Here is a 17,484-nt window from a genome sequence, read left to right on the forward strand (position 1 = left end):
CTGAATATTGTTCACGATTGCTGTGCTGTGTAATTCTGCTTTGCGGTTCTTATTATAATTGAGTTCTGTTCAATAATTGCAAATTGATATGTCTTTACTGCCACCATGTTTTTCACGGTTTGCCCTGCGTCTAGGTGTGAATTCTATGGTATTGTTTTGCTGATGTGTGTCAGAACAAAAGCACAATGGCCTCCCCCAACACGCTTGACTACATTCGCAAGATTATTTATACTGTGTGGAGCACATTTGGCAATATTTATTATGCAAATACAAAATCAAATAGCCACTGCATAAATTCTGGCTTTTGTCACGAAAGAATTTGTGGTTCTTGACATTATTCCATTGGAATTCACAATTATGTATTTTTTTGAACTGTGTTTAAAAGTTTGTCCTTGGTGAGTGAAGACCAATAATGGATCTATATCACAGAGTATTAGTTTCTTCTAAAAGTTGGATTTGTTGTGCGGAACTGTTACTATGTCATTGATTTTATTACCAATGCTGTACTTAAATAATAAAACACTTTTTATACTTATTACACCTGTTTGAAACAGCATTTACAAGTACATTAGTTATAGTACCTGGTATAGCTCCTGTAGAGAGAATTTGGAATAACATGTACAGATACATTAGTGGACCACATTAATTACGGTACCTGGAGTATTACAGAGGACAAAAGATACAGACCAGTGGTCAGTGCAGTTAACTGAGATGTGATGGGTCAAACGATCAGTCTTTCTCAGTGGACCTATTGCAGGTTTCTTGTTTATGGCTGGTCTATAAAAGGTCATAGTATATGTACTATATTTTCTGTGGGAAGTGTTAATAAAATATTCCTTTCTGTCATTTGGTATTTAGAGTATACTGTGGACAGCAAGTGTGGCTAGTATCTTTCTTGGAGTAATTGACAAGTAACTGCTCTTATGGGTACACCGTTCAGGGACTAATTTACTAGAGTATTGCCACTTTACGATCTCATAGTAACTAAGATAATTTAAGAGAGCTTTATGAATTAGGTCCCTGACTGCCAACATGTATGCCCATCATACCAAGCTGGAAACTCAGTTGGATATATAATATAAGCAACAAAAGTGAATATCAGTGTTGTGAACTCCTGTGGAAGTCAAAATAATTGTGATACAAGTTCCATCTTATAATAAAACTTATTTCTTTCCATGGTTGCCAAACTCCATGGTAAGAAAGGATGAAAAACTATGATTCAAACTAATAAATGATAACTGGAGTAACTTTTACTGAATCATTATCAAATGTGTTTTAGATCAACTTTTTTTAAGACTAATAAGAATATGTTAGGTTTCAATATGTGTATAGCTTGTCAAACATATAGAAAAGAAAGAAGAGAAAAAAGTGAATTGTTTGTACGTCATCATTACTAAACAGTACATTTTTGCATGTTCCAGAAAGTATCGCGTGAGGTGGAACAAACCAAGGACAGACTGACCAACCTGAATGTGACTGTGAAGCAACTGAGTCAGCTGTGTGATGCCTCGGACGCCACAGACAGACTGGACACAATGAACCGACGTCTGGCCAGCATCGAGAACCAGACAGAGAACAAGATGCAGATGCTGGAGGAAAGGAGCTCTCGCATGGAGGGGTACGAAAAGGAGATCTCCGATCTGATGAGATGGCTGGAGCAGACACGAATCCACCTCAGTATGAGAGACACGACAAGGAGTTTAAAGGAGCAGTTGGTTACCAATGAGGTTAGTGGGTAAAATATAATACAGTGAAAGTCCTCTAAACCGGACCCTCTGTAAACCGGAATTCCCTCAAAACCAGATATTTTTCAGTCCCATTTTAGATATCAGTAAAGAACATAACGTCTCTAAACTGGATCACCCCTAAAAACCAGACAATTTAATTGATCCTGTGGGTGTCTGGTTAAAATATATTATTCCTCGAAACTAGACCCTCTGTAAACTGAAATTCTCTCAAACATCAGTAAAGGTCATAACCTCTCTAAACATGATAGCCCTTAAAACCAGACATTTCACTTGGTCTCAATGGTGTCCAGTTTAGAGGAGTTTTACTGTACATTGCATGAGCTACAGAACTAACAAGGGAGTTGCAATAAGTATTGATATGAAACCTTCAACCAGGATTCTCAAAGAACAGTTGGTTACCACTGTTATATTTAAACTAAATGTCAATTTACAAGTTAGTGCTATGATTTATTCTGTATACGTTGCAGTGTTAAAAATATTTCCAGTAATACACATGTATGTTCATGATCTGTATGGGTGTGTTATATGTTCATTTGGTATGTAACGAATAAACATGGACGTATAATAAAATATATCTCATTTTGTACATGGGTTTGTTTGGATGATGATGATTTGCATTTTCTAAACTGGACCTTTTACTTTTCATAAACAATTTAGAATTTTCAAAGGGCATGAATATGTCTATATATTTGTACACTTATGCATGCAGTTTGTGATTTCAAGTTATATAAGGGGGCATATTCAGTCTTTCATTCTGTACTGCAATCAAAGCTTTAATATCCACAATGGCTATAGATTTCATCACAGCTGTTTGATCTAATGGTTGATCTAATATCTGATTTGTATAGCAGGTGACAGTGAAAATGTGTTTGCTTGTTGAAGTGGAACATGACAAAAATGTTGTTTGACAACTATTACGAGACATAGAGCAATATTATTCTTTTGATGTTGTACAATCACACTGAACATGCTAAAAGTGAAATTGTCTTTCAAGGACTCGTGTTAGAGCCATGATATCAATTGCTGATTGTCTAGGTTATGGCACAGTCATAACTCTGATATAAAAGACATATACTTGTATGTAAGAAATCCAGGATCTTCATGTTTATGGCACAGATAACAAAATTCATTTTCTTATTTTATTCAGAGAATTCCCATGTAACTCTAAAGACTTTATTGTTAACTGTTTTGTTGTCCATATTTATCAAATGCTGCAGTATACGGAGATTTATTTTTGAATAATGGTAATGCTTTTCTTTTATGTCTAAACTCTTGATATGTTGTCGATGGTTTTCTTTGTCCTGTCTTGGCAAATGGTTTGATAAATAGTACATAACAGTATATGCCAAACCTCCATACATAAGTTTTGTATTCTAAGGACAAGATGTGAAATGTTTTTATAAGTTATTCACATTATGCATAACCAGGGATTTATAATGGAGTTTGATAGTTGAGGGAAAGCTTAAGTTGTTTTGAAAATCCAATTAATCCCAGTCTAATTTAAATATTTCATACCTGCACTATTTAACTTAATTTATTGTACCTCCCATGCTTTTAAGATGAAATATCAGTTGTAAAATTTATTGTACCTCAAATTGTTTACTGATTATGATAAATATAACATCATTTATTGCTGTGTCTTAACCCACACTTGTTTTTAAAGTTTAGTTCAGTTTGTACTTTTCATTATTATAGTATATAGTATATTATGGATTATGTGTAAAATTACCAGTATTTATATTACAAAAATAATTTCTAAATAAAAAATAATAACTGAAAAACAGCTGAGTCAGGCTGATTTTTATCAGTTGGAAAAATTTAGATGGGGTATTACTGTAGTGGCCTTACAATGGGCTTCCCCCTACCAAAACATATGATCAATGTTTATATAGCCAGCCCTCATTAGTGAAGGTATTTACATGGCTGCCATATATTTAGCCACTTCTGTGTTAAGTTGTGATTACAAAAATGGCTGTACTCATAATTCTGTGTTAAGTTGTGATTACAAAAATGGCTGTACTCATAATTCTGTGTTAAGTTGTGATTACAAAAATGGCTGTACTCATAATTCTGTGTTAAGTTGTGATTACAAAAATGGCTGTACTCATAATTCTGTGTTAAGTTGTGATTACAAAAATGGCTGTACTCATAATTTTTTTTTTTTTTAATGGAATTTATCTTTGTATGCCATTGTTAGCATGATATATGTATAGTAATTCACTGAACGTGTGTGCAAAAAGATCATTGCATTATGCAGCAATGGGTAAGTATCAAGATGGCAGTCTGCAGTGTAGATCAAATGGGGAGAAGGATCAGACATTTTAAAAAGGCCTGGCACATTATATTATGGATTATGTGTAAAATTACCAGTATTTATATTACAAAAATAATTTCTAAATAAAAAATAATAACTGAAAAAGAGCTGAGTCAGGCTGATTTTTATCAGTTGGGATAAGTATACAAATATTTTTTTAGCATTGTCCTAATATATTTTAAATTGCTGACTGGCTCCAAACAACATGGCCCTTTGCATGGTATCTTCATGCAGTTGGTCCCACCGGCTTTGTGCCACTACTGATAGCAGTACCCAGTCATACACTTCATTTAACCACAGAGCTGAACTTACATGATCGTGACCCAGCCAGCCTAGCACGGGTCAATCAACTTTATAGTCTCTAGTGCCTTTTAGCATGTTCACTACTACGGTATCTGTACTATTGAATTACACATATCTGTTGAATCAATCAATAACTCATATAATATCCCTCAGTCATGAAAGCCCAGGACGTATTCTCTATTACCGTCTGACCATTATAGTAGCTTAACTACTTGTTTGTTCTTGACAAACAAGATATAACCGAAATCAAACCATAAAGACAGGAAATAAAAGCACTCAGCGAGTATTATGGCAATAAAGGAGGAAACATGGGACATCAAGTACAATATGGTTAGCTTTATTCCTGATGATTCTCATTTTAGACTAACATGATTGTGGTTTAAAGATTAATTAAGCTTCTGGTTTTAGTAAATGTTATATTTGGATTTGTAGTATACTTATATATCCCACTTTTTATATGTTCATCTAATATGGCATTATTATTTTATATTATTATTAAACGTTTCATGCAATATTAATGTATACAGATCCCATGTTTTATTAAAAAAACTAATTTCACTAGGGCATTTCTAGTAGAACAGAAAATTTATAGCAAACAGTTATAAAAGACATTTAAAATGTAGCTCTGTGTCTATCTGTCTGCTTGTCATCTGTCAGCCCTCCCTCCCTCCCCCCTCCCTCTCTCTCTCTCTCTCTCTCTCTCTCTCTCTCTCTCTCTCTCTCTCTCTCTCTCTCTCTCTCTCTCTCTCTCTCTCTCTCTCTCTCTCTCTCTCTCTCTCTCTGTGTCTCTCTGTGTCTCTGTCTCTGTCTCTCTAAAAAATCAAACACCAAAATATCCATTTATTACACACCAAAATACCAGTCTAGTCTAAAATGTCCTGAGGTTTGAATAAAAAATGTATCCTCCTTTCCTTTGTTAATATAACTATTCTTGAAACTGGAGCATTCTGTTTTCCCAGAAACTCCTGCAGAATGTCAAAGACAACAAAACCCGGGCCCAGATGGTTCTGCAGAAACACGCAGAGCTTCAGAACATCTCGGGTGACACGACAACATCGCAGGCGTCGCGCGTCATGACAGAGATGTTGAACCTGGAGCAGGCTGCATCTGAGACGTGCGACACACTCCGTGATGCGATCGAGGAACAGGAGAAGTACGAGGAGGAGATACAGCAGCTGAACGCCACCATTGCTGATGCACAGGAGAAGCTGTTGGCGTCGCCGGTGATGGCCACGAGTGTGGAGGCACTCAAGAAGCAGATAGCTGAACATGATGTATGTACCTTGTGGCTAGCAGACGTGGCAGTGAGCTGCGTCTAGTGGCAGATTCACACACTCAGATACTTAGAGATCAAATAGTACTTTCTCAAAAACTGTTCTCTTCTTTTGGTACTGAAATAATTTTCTTCTATCTATATCTGTTAATAAATACTCAGTTTTTTAACTAAATTCTCCCAAAAAAATTGTTTGTTTTGTTACTAAAACAATTTTCTTATGTCTGTATCTGTTAATAAATACTCAGGTTTTTAACTAAATTCAAAAAAAAAATTCTTTCTCTTGTTACTAAAACAATATTCTTACTGGTATATCTGTTCTCTGTTGTTGTTGTTTTGTGTATAAGAGTAAACTAAACTTCTGTGTCATTTATTAATTCTTAGTTTGTACACTACTTTTCAAAAACTATTTTCATTTACTTATCTATGTCAGTTTGACTAATATTCTATATTAGTGACAGTTTATATACTACTTTCTCAAAAACAGTCTTATTTGGGGGTTTTTGTCATTTTAGCTAATCTTCTTTATCAAAGTACTAATCATTTCTATACTACTTTCTCAAAATCAGCTTTGCTTTCCTTTTTTACTCAGTGTTACTTTGAGTTTAACTTATCAGTAAAATACTTTTACTTTGAGGTTGTAACCTACTTTCTCAAAGCCTCTTCTTATTTTGTTGAGTGTGTTTGATTGAATTAATCCTTGGTAACTCTTATCAGTTAACTACTAGTACTCACAGTTTATATACTACTTTCTACAAAGCTATTATCTTGTCTTTGTTCTGTTAGATAACTGATCTAAAATATTATGTGATCTAATGGAGTTAGAGTGTTTTATACTAACATAGCAGTTTGAACTAACACTATGAAAGCAAAACCAAATCCTGTAACTAAGTTATAATAACAAACCCTTAATTGTGTATTAAAGGGACATACCCTAGTTTTTAAACACTAATGCATATTTTTTACTATTATAACCGTTTTTCATAACTTAAATCATACTTTACTTAGATTTTATTGTTTAGATTATCAATTTCCGTATATTCAAAGTGTTTTTGGTCATCCTGGTGTTTTTAATATCACAAAATGCATTTCTCATATTTTAAAAAACGCACGTGCGTCTGAGAAGTAACAATTATGAAGTTGAGTTTTAGTCTTATTTTTAGAAGGTATTTCACCATTACAAAGTCACAGACTCATGTTTCACTCAATTGTAACTTTATCCAAATGTGTTTCAGGTTTGTAGACTAACTAAACTTAGTGTTAATTTTTACTGGTTGAAACTAGGGTATGTCCCTTTAAAACATATGCATTCATTTTTTTTAATTTATCACTGGAATGATAACAATTCTTTGCAACAGCAGAAACAAAAATTACATAATAATAGTAATGTACAGCTCTTTAATAATATACATAAATAATTTGCAAAATAAAAAATGCATACATGTGAATCATTTCACATCTCAAAGTGGCACATACATTTTATGCTTGATGTGATAAAAGCTTCAGTATATTATACATAGTTGATAACAAATATATTCATTGATAAAGTGTGAAGTTTACAAGTTTGGTTATTTGTTTCCACTCATCACGTTAAACTCAGAAGTAGTTTTGTTTTGCTTATAATAGTGTGTGAAGTAGACTAGTTAATTATAAATATTTTAGTTTATTTTGCCTTTGTGTGTGTAGTGCATGTATGTTTTTAAAGCTTTATTTAATACTGAAATGCACATGGAATCTATAATAGTAATCAATTTGTCACCTCAAGCAAATTAATATTTACTAATATTATTAACCAACAGCTTCCATTGCTATTTCATTTCTTTCATGATTATGTTATATGCTTAGCTGTACCCCTTGTATATGCACACACGTTTTTGATGCTATCATTAATCTTTTCACATCCAGTCTTCGACATTCATCCTTTATCTACTCTTCTATATCATTCATCCATCCATCCATGTATCCATCCATATGTTCATTCATCTGATCATCCATCCATCCTTCGACCCATCCAATTTGTCACTTATCTAGTCATTCATCCATCATTCATTCATCCATTCATCCATTCATCCATTCATCCATCCATCCATCCATTCATACATCTTGCCACCCATCAATCATCCATGTATCCATCTTACCACTCGTCCATTCATTCATCCATTTACCCATCCATCCAACCATTCATCCATACATCCATCCATTTCATCCACTCATCCATCCATCCATCCATCCATCCATCCATCCATTCACTCATCCATCCACCCATCCATCCACCCACCCATCCATCCACCCATCCACCCAATCATCCATCCATCCAATCATCCTTTTCATAATAGATTAACCATAACTATCATTTGTATTCTAACAAAAGTTAGCCTTGCATCTTTCTTATACACAGCTGAATACATGTTTCTTCTAATACCTTCTAATAAACTAACACCTTCCTGATGTGGTCATCTGCCCATGCAGTCCTTCTTTCATCTGACTATTTGATAGGTGTGAATTTGTGCACGATGCCCTGGTCACCTTGTACTACTGGGAATTCAGGTCTATTTGTTACATAGAACAATTCCCAGTACAAGATGGCAGCCACCTTATTGTCATGTCTGGTAACCACAGGTCCAAGTCTATTGGGGTACATTACGTTCAGTTGTCAGTAAATCTCTGTCTTTATTATACAACACAGAATATAATACATATGTATTGTACAATACTAATAGTATGTGATAGATAATTGTGATTTAAAGAAAGTATTTTAATAGGCTATATAGAGTACCATTAAAATAATTATACTGTATGTAAAAAAAACTATTATATTGCTAGTATTTGCAGGTTTTGCTAGTTGTGTCTAGTGCAGATAAATAAACTGGTTGGCAGTTTTCTTTGAAAAAAGGGCAATTAATTAAACAAGTACCGTACACATTTGCATATTTCAGTCACAAATAATTCAATGAAAACTTTAAGTATTGTGTTTGCATGTATTTTTATCAAGTATATAACAAAATATTTGCCTATAAAGTTACAGTTTGCCTTTAATTTATTTTCATGTTTTCATCCAGTTATGGTTCAAGCACTACATACAATTCTTTTCTTTTTTTGAAATGTGATTAAGAATAATCAATTTTTTTTAATATATATATTTAAGTAGGAAATTAACCTTGCGAGGTACAGTTAGTTACCATTGATCAGTCAGCAATGAATATTATGTATCAAATATACAATGTATATGATATGATATATTTTGTGTATTACAAAACAAATAATTAGCTGCATGGTGGTTGTATTTATTTTTAATAATTGTAGCATGTTAATTAATTGCTTCAGCATGTTATCCAACCCTGCTTTCAGAATTTAGCTTCACAAATAAAGAACTACCAAATGCGAGTCAATGAAATAAATGAGAAAAGCCGAGAACTTTCCGAGAAAAGCTTGCAGCGAAGTCCAACTCTAGTCCGTAAACGTTTTATGTTGAGTGCAACATATGGAACAGACTTCCAAGGCAACTACACGGGTCGGGAGCCACCGATCTGGGCACAGCATCAAAATGGCTACGACAGTTTTACTACAGATAGTGGATTACACATATCTTCTAGCATGTCTTCGAACACTGGGGCAATGAGACCTGGGTTTTCGTGGTCATCGTTCTCCGAACAGTCGGACAGTAGCACGATTAGAAAAACAAAGTCTCAGTCATTTAGATCTAGTGGAAATATAGATGACTTCAGTGGGGGAGAGTACTCGCGGAGCAAAGAAAGTTTGTTATCGAATAGATCCGACAATCTAGAGCACACACTGCCAAGGACTGGACGTGATGTTCCAGGACAAATGGCTTCTTCTGGATACTACGGTTCTGATTCTAAACTGAGTTCAAAACAGAGACAGGAGCGGTATGGAGGAGACTCTCCTTTCCGTCCAATCAAGTCTGATGTTGATGGTGAGAAGTATTCTTCCAGGAAACAGAGACATGAACCTCAGAGCCTATCTCCTGATACATCATCACACACAACGGGAAGGTCACATTCTCCGAAATTCAGTGTTTCCCAGGATTCTATTCGGCTAGCGTCTGAATCTCCTGAAGACCGCAGATATTATAGTCCTCCACACATGCGATCTCTTTCACCCATGTCGTTTCGTGACAAAGCGGCTGTCCGGCATGGTGTGGGGGCATCACATGGTCAGCTGGACAAGCACTTGGTGGGTTGTGTGTCTGTAACAAGTGTAGTGCTCTGCTAATATATAATACTAATTCAGTATATCCTTAGTATATCTATAACACAATGCACTCTTTTTTTTTAGCTGAGTTGGTTGCATGTACTTTGTGCTAAAACTAACACAATATTCATGCATGTGTTTCACCATGTATTTTTTCATTCTGTTGATTACCTCCTTTTGGTTTCACTTTTGATGTGTCTTACTATTTCATTGTGAAAAAGCATTTATTTAAGCCAGTTCACTGCCAATTCACTTCCATTTATTGAATACTGTTTTGTTTTTTAAGATTACTTTATGTATTTAAGCCTTCATTTAATATTTACAGAAACTATAAGTTGAAGGTCATCTGAACTTCAGTCACACACACACACACACACACACACACACACACACACAACACACAAAACACACACACAACACACACACACATACAACACACACAACACAACAACACACACACACACACACACACACAAAACACACAAAACACACACATACCAGTTTTTATATATAACTATACATGTTAAAGTTAAAGGTCATATAACATCTTGCTCTGTGATATATTTGTTATTGTTATTCAAGAATGCTTAAATAGCTTAAATTGTCTTTGTAACAAAGCACATGTAATTGATTAGAAGTATCCACAGTTTATTAATATAAGGTGAACAAATTTCAAGAGGTGTTTTGCATATTTTCAAAAATAAATACAGATATTCCGAAAATTGATTTTTATATCTATATCAACTCTTGTCTGCTGTTTTTCTTTGAATATTTAAGATCATTATTGTCAGAAATGTTCTCAAAGTTTGGGGGGTTTTCCATTCTTATTTTTGATTTGTAGATCAGTGATTAAGAAGCTCTATTGCTTTATTTTTGAAAATTTCACTGTGTATACAAGAGCTATCCCTTCTTATTTCAAGCCATCCCTTTTGCTTGTCTTTCATCTTTGTTTTGGAAATATTTATTTTAATTTTCATTGTAGCTTATATTGCATGTTGCATGTTAATTTTATTTACTAACAATAAATTACAAGAAACATTCAAAGCATCTGTAGCCAGATCTACTTTGACTTGAGCCTTATCAAACATTTTATTACCATATTTAATATGGTGACATCGTACATTTAATTTTCCAATGCTCTAATTTCACTATCTCATTCTGATTTTTTTTAAATGTTCAACAGCGGCTATAAAGTCATCTAAGGAACCAATATTTTTGCCAATAATTCAGCTTTTCATTAAAGTAATAGATAAATGACTGATGGTGTAAGATCAGATGTATATATAAACAGTGGGAAACCAGCTTAAAGCCACGTACAGTTGGTGCGATGCCACATACAATTGGTACCATAACAGAAGCATAAGCAATGTGATGTGGTACATTGTGATTATACATCTCAGCAGATTTCTGTAGTATTTGTTGTTAACAGCTGGTCACAACATGTATCGTTCATCTGCATTAATTATCATGCCTTTCTGAAGGTAAATAGATCATGAAAATTCTTTCAAGATCTTAGAATACGGAAGCATAATATTATAAAGATAACAATTTCAGATTTTGTCAAAATTGATCATAATAAAGGTCAAAATTGTTGTGTAGGACATGGTTAGGGTATAGATAATCTGAATGGCTCTATCACAAAATACTATTTATGTTTAATTCACTTGTTTTCCGCATGCTGTTACAGTATTTAGTGTAGTGTGACTTAACAGTTAAATATATTGTTATCTGTATTGTGGTTTACAAAATATATTTAATTTAAAAAAATATTTATGAATTTTTTGTTTCTCATTCATGCACACACATATGCTTGTTAACTCCTAACATAACAGTATATAGCATGATATAAATCCCTCAGTGACAGAATGTTAACCTGTTTTGCTTGATATTGTGGAACCAAAACTATGTAGTAAATATTCTTCAGATTATTTTCCCATCTTTGCTTGTAATTCTTGTGATTCCTTGTATTTATGAATTATTTTCAATATCAAATCATTGCTACAGAATTAGTTGATCAACATTTCTGATAAGTAGTCTCTTGTTTAACTATGTACTTAGTCTCTTATAATCAGTTTTCCACAACTGAGTTTGGAAATAAGCTCAAAAAGACCATTGACAAGAGTTGATCCTCAGGTCTCTAGTACAACAGCCATATGCTCTGTCACTGTGTGAAACCTATTTTGTGCTCATAACTATGATGTTCATATGTTATGTGGACTCGAAAATACAGTGATATGATGAGTGGTAATAAAAATAAAATAAAATGTTATATATATGCATGTGATTATATAGACAGGGGTGTGTGTTAGCCAGACCTAGCCATAGCTAACTACGACTCACAAATTAATTACCATCCAGCATTTTGACCAATTTAAGCATTTTACCCAATTTAAGCATTTTACCCAATTTAAGCATTTTGACCAATTTAAGCATTTTGACCAATTTAAGCATTTTACCCAGAACCAATAACATTTCTCTTACCTTGCATAATCTCCATTATACAAAGTGACTGAAGGCTTCTTGAATTCATTGCTTTTAACACTGGCTCTGCCAGGCACTAGGTGTGATGTAGGCACCACTCTTGTGAAGTGATGCAGTTGAAGTAATTTTGCTGTGATCTTCATACAGGGTGATGCAGCAGAGCAGAGAGAGCGAAGTGCATCGTTTGGGACGAGGGTGAGCACCGTGGGTCGGCCGCTGGGTCAGACAGGACAGGTGGTGGAGCTGAACATGTCTCTCAGCTCACTACAACAACAGGTAATACACTAGTTTTAAACGGGAGATGAAAGGGTGGGGTGGACTGAGGGGAGGGGTGGGTCAGTCAGACAGGACAAGTGGTGGAGCTGAACATGTCTCTGAGCTCACTACAACAACAGGTAATACACACATTTTAAACAGGAGGGGTGGGGTGGACTGAGGTGAAGGGTGGAGTGTGGTGGAGGGGTGGGTGGGTCAGCCGCTGGGTCAGACGGGACAGGTGGTGGAACTGAACATGCCTCTCAGCCCACTACAACAACAGGTAATACACCAGTTTTAAACAAGTTAAACCTCTTATTCTTATTCCATGTTTTTTTAATCCAGTTAACATTTTGGTGCATCCCTTAATAAATTATTTGTATATAAATTGTATTGCTCAAACAAGAATGGTTTTTATACAGTGAAACCTCTCAAAACCGGACCCTCCGTAAACTGGAATTCCCTCAAAACCGTACATTTTTCATAGTCTCTTTTAAATATTTGTACAGAAGATAACCTCTGTAAACCAGATACGTCTTAACATCAGACTTTTTACTTGGTCCTGAGCGTGTCCGGTTTAGAGGAGTGTCACTGTACATGTCTTGGGTATACAGGTACTTGTTGACCTAACTTAAGTTAGATAGTTTACCCACAATGAAAGAAAGAAAGAAATGTTTTATTTAACGACGCACTCAACACATTTTATTTACAGTTATATGGCGTCAGACATATGGTTACGGACCACACAGATTTTGAGAGGAAACCCACTGTCGCCACTACATGGGCTACTCTTTCCGATTAGCAGCAAGGGATCTTTTATTTGCGCTTCCCACAGGCAGGATAGCACAAACCATGGCCTTTGTTGAACCAGTTATGGATCACTAGTCGGTGCAAGTGGTTTACACCTACCCATTGAGCCTTGTGTAGCACTCACTCAGGTTTGGAGTCGGTATCTGGATTAAAAATCCCATGCCTCGACTGGGATCCGGACCCAGTACCTACCAGCCTGTAGACCGATGGCCTAACCACTACGCCACCGAGGCCGGTCTTACCCACAATGAGCTTCACATGTTAGCACATTAAATAACTGACATCAACCTTGCTGTCTTAAGGTGAAGTTTCTTCAAATGTTTTCCTTATTTTAATACTGAGCAATAACAAATGAAATTAACTGTCATCTATATGTTATGTTTGGTATATTAAAATAATATTATTTGCCAAGTGCACTATAATATTAATAATAATGGTTAACTTACCAGTCAGAGTCAAAATATAATAGCTCCAGATTATAACCACACATTTAACTTACTGTTGTCGTTGAAATCATGTTCATTTAAGAGAACTGTGCATATGGCCAATTCAAATATATTATTTCCATACTGACATATGACATATTTCTATAAGGTAGCCTACCACTTGCACTGCTGGCTAAATCATTTAGCCAATGTAACTGCATATTTCTTTTCAATAACATTTTGATTAATAATACTGTGCTGGTATTTGGGGCATGTGAAGTCATGTTAATTATAAAATGTGAGGCTTATTAACACCATGTTCAATATGTTCATGTTTTCATAGACATGTACCACAGTGCTCCGTATAACTGGCATTAACATACAAATATTGTGTAGCATATTTTGGCAGCCATATTTTTTGTTTGATAAGGTGAATACAATTATTGTGCAATGGAGCTCAGTAATTGTTCTCAGCTCTCCAAGCATTTAAAAACAAAATTATTCTTTTCATGTGAGGAAGAAGTAAGGCTTACTGGTAAGCTCTAAATTAAATTCCTGCTGACACATGTTGAGAAAAACTTTATGATATTGAAAGTTAAGCCTGGCTGTTACATGCCAGTAACTCAGTCTATTTCAGTATACCAGCTAAATGGATAGATAGGAATGGAATATATTTTCTAAACAAAAGGTATGGTAATAATGTTTCACCTTAACAGTGATGCAATTTATGTGTCTCAGGTGAGGAAATGGAATACCAGCTAGCTATCCATAGATCTATTTTTGTGTCTCAGGTGAGGCAATGGAATACCAGCTAGCAATCCATAGATCTATTTATGTGTCTCAGGTGAGGCAATGGAATACCAGCTAGCAATCCATAGATCTATTTATGTGTCTCAGGTGAGGCAATGGAATACCAGCTAGCAATCCATAGATCAATTTATGTGTCTCAGGTGAGGCAATGGAATACCAGCTAGCAATCCATAGATCTATTTATGTGTCTCAGGTGAGGCAATGGAATACCAGCTAGCAATCCATAGATCTATTTATGTGTCTCAGGTGAGGCAATGGAATACCAGCTAGCAATCCATAGATCTATGTATGTGTCTCAGGTGAGGCAATGGAATACCAGCTAGCAATCCATAGATCTATTTATGTGTCTCAGGTGAGGAAATGGAATACCAGCTAGCAATCCATAGATCTATTTATGTGTCTCAGGTGAGGCAATGGAATACCAGCTAGCAATCCATAGATCAATTTATGTGTCTCAGGTGAGGAAATGGAATACCAACCAGCAATCCATAGATCTATTTATGTGTCTCAGGTGAGGAAATGGAATACCAGCTAGCAATCCATAGATCAATTTATGTGTCTCAGGTGAGGAAATGGAATACCAGCTAGCAATCCATAGATCTATTTATGTGTCTCAGGTGAGGCAATGGAATACCAGCTAGCAATCCATAGATCAATTTATGTGTCTCAGGTGAGGCAATGGAATACCAGCTAGCAATCCATAGATCTATTGTCTTGATTTCACAGATTGTACTTTTATGTAAATAATCAAGAATATTTGCTCCTGCCAAGTATTACTTTATAATTTGAGAATTCTTTAGATAACGTTTTATTTTTATTGTCGTTTTCACTATTGTAACCATTAAACTGGAGGCGGGACGAACCCCAGTGGTAAAATGTTCGCTTGATGCATGATCGGTTTGGGATCGATCCCCATCGGTGAGCCCATTGGGCTATTTCTCGCTCCAGCCAGTACACCACAACTGGTATATCAAAGGCCATGGTATGTGTTATCCTGTCTGAGGGATGGTGCATATAAAAGAACCCTTGCTGCTAATCGAAAAGAGTAGCCCATGAAGTGGCAACAGCAGGATTCCTCTCTCTATATGGTCCTTAACCATATGTCCGACACCATATACCCGTAATTATAAAATATGTTGAGTGTGTTGTTAAATAAAATATTTCTTTCCTGTTTACTAAATGATGAGATGGTGCTGTTAATCAGTCATTTAGTTCTCTTCCATTAATGTCATCTGGGTCCATGTTCATAAAACTATGAAGTTCAGACTGGAAAATTTCCAGAATTTACCAACATAATATGTACCTGTATGTATATGGGCAGGAAATAACTAAAGTGAGGCGGGATCCAGTTCAGTCAGTAAAGCACTTGCTTGAGGGGCTTCGGTCCAAGGATCAAATTCCTTTGGTGGACCATTCTCAGGTTGGGTTTTCCCATCCCAACCATTGCCTCACAACTGGTATATTAACTGTTGTGGTATGTGCTGTGCTACATGTATGTGTGGGGAAGTGCATATAAAAGATCTTTTGGTACTAATGGAAAAATGTAGCAGTCACAATGACCAAATCTTTGACGTCCAATAGCTGATGTTTAGTAAATCAATATGCTCTAGTGGTGTTGATTACATGTTTTGTGAGGATGAACAGAGGCTTGAATAATGAATGAATGAATAGAGATCGGCTATTGGGTGCCAAATAAAGGTATATTGTAAGTACATCAATATGATTATTTCTGTTAACAATAACAATTGTATAATGGGGCCTGAACAAAAATATTCTTCGTGTTTTACTTGCTGTGTTCAGGCAGCAGTGAAGGAGAAGGAGCTGCAGACAGCGTTACAGAAACAGGAGCGCTACCAGCACTCGGTGCAGGACATCACCGCCAAGATGGAGCAGGTCCACCAGCGACTCACACAGCAGCCACTACTCGGACTGGCCGACAACTTCGAGCAGGAGATGCAAGACTACAAGGTATTGCAGAACATTTGTATCTATAGTACGTCCCATCCTCCTACAACAACATGTTTTGTAAATAATTTTAGTTTGGTTTGACGTAAGAAGAAAAGTAAAAGTTTTTTAGGAATAACTCCAAAACCTTCTATTTTTGTATGCAATTTAAAAAACAGTCAGCTCAGAAATAAATAACTTGTAATAAATTCCATAGTATGAAAAAAAGGTGTTCCCTATGAGAAAACACTATAGTGTAAAATAACCAGGATGGGCAGGGGACAATAGAGCCAAAATGCGAGAACTATAATATAGGATGTTCTCCAGCTAGACCACAAGGGTACTCTTTAGTATTTGTTTAGGGGTGGGGCTGCTCTCTTGCTCCCTCTCTGCTAGGTATAGTCTTGTACAATCACTTTGTAACAGTCTCCTGTTTATAATGGTTGCTCTGTGTACATCTCCTGTATATAGTTTAGTGTAGTGTTTTAGTTATAAATCTTGGACTATGCAAGACATGAGTCATACACTTTGCAGACAAAATGTGTTTGATCTGTTGAAATTAACATCCCATCTTGGTTAAATAAATGGGCAAATTTGCTACAAAATGCACCTCATACAACTATAATCTGTCTACAATGTACAATTAATGTAGTTTTTGTCCTACAAATGAAAGTATACATTTTCGCAGTAATGTGGAATTTTTAAGATTGGTTCAAGTGCACATACCTCAAATTTGAGTTCTTTTTTAGTATTTGCTGTAAAATAGAACTTGTAAACGGTAATCCATGCTGCAGAGACAGGTTTGTGCAAAAATATTTCTCTATATTTGAACTTGACTAATTTGTGTTCATTTTAGGGCCTATAATTTATGTACCAAGACTAGTAATGTACTCTTTAAGTTTCTTATTT

At 35.4% G+C, this 17,484-nt stretch overlaps 1 protein-coding gene across 7 annotated transcripts in view; it reads left to right on the plus strand.

Moving 5' to 3' along the window:
* The window catches only part of LOC121371466 (nesprin-1-like), a 191,958-nt gene that overhangs the window by 133,649 nt on the left and 40,825 nt on the right, over positions 1-17,484 (plus strand). For 6 of the 7 annotated variants that reach the window (XM_041497379.1, XM_041497381.1, XM_041497382.1 and 3 more), the window contains 5 exons: positions 1,422-1,727; positions 5,325-5,639; positions 8,987-9,832; positions 12,479-12,607; positions 16,432-16,599. In XM_041497379.1, the coding sequence (XP_041353313.1) occupies positions 1,422-1,727; positions 5,325-5,639; positions 8,987-9,832; positions 12,479-12,607; positions 16,432-16,599 (1,764 nt within the window). The remainder of the gene's footprint in view (positions 1-1,421; positions 1,728-5,324; positions 5,640-8,986; positions 9,833-12,478; positions 12,608-16,431; positions 16,600-17,484) is intronic. The other variant, XM_041497385.1, reaches the window with a different exon arrangement.

The sequence above is a fragment of the Gigantopelta aegis genome, chromosome 4 (genome assembly GCF_016097555.1).
Source record: "Gigantopelta aegis isolate Gae_Host chromosome 4, Gae_host_genome, whole genome shotgun sequence".
Lineage (NCBI taxonomy): Eukaryota > Metazoa > Mollusca > Gastropoda > Neomphalida > Peltospiridae > Gigantopelta > Gigantopelta aegis.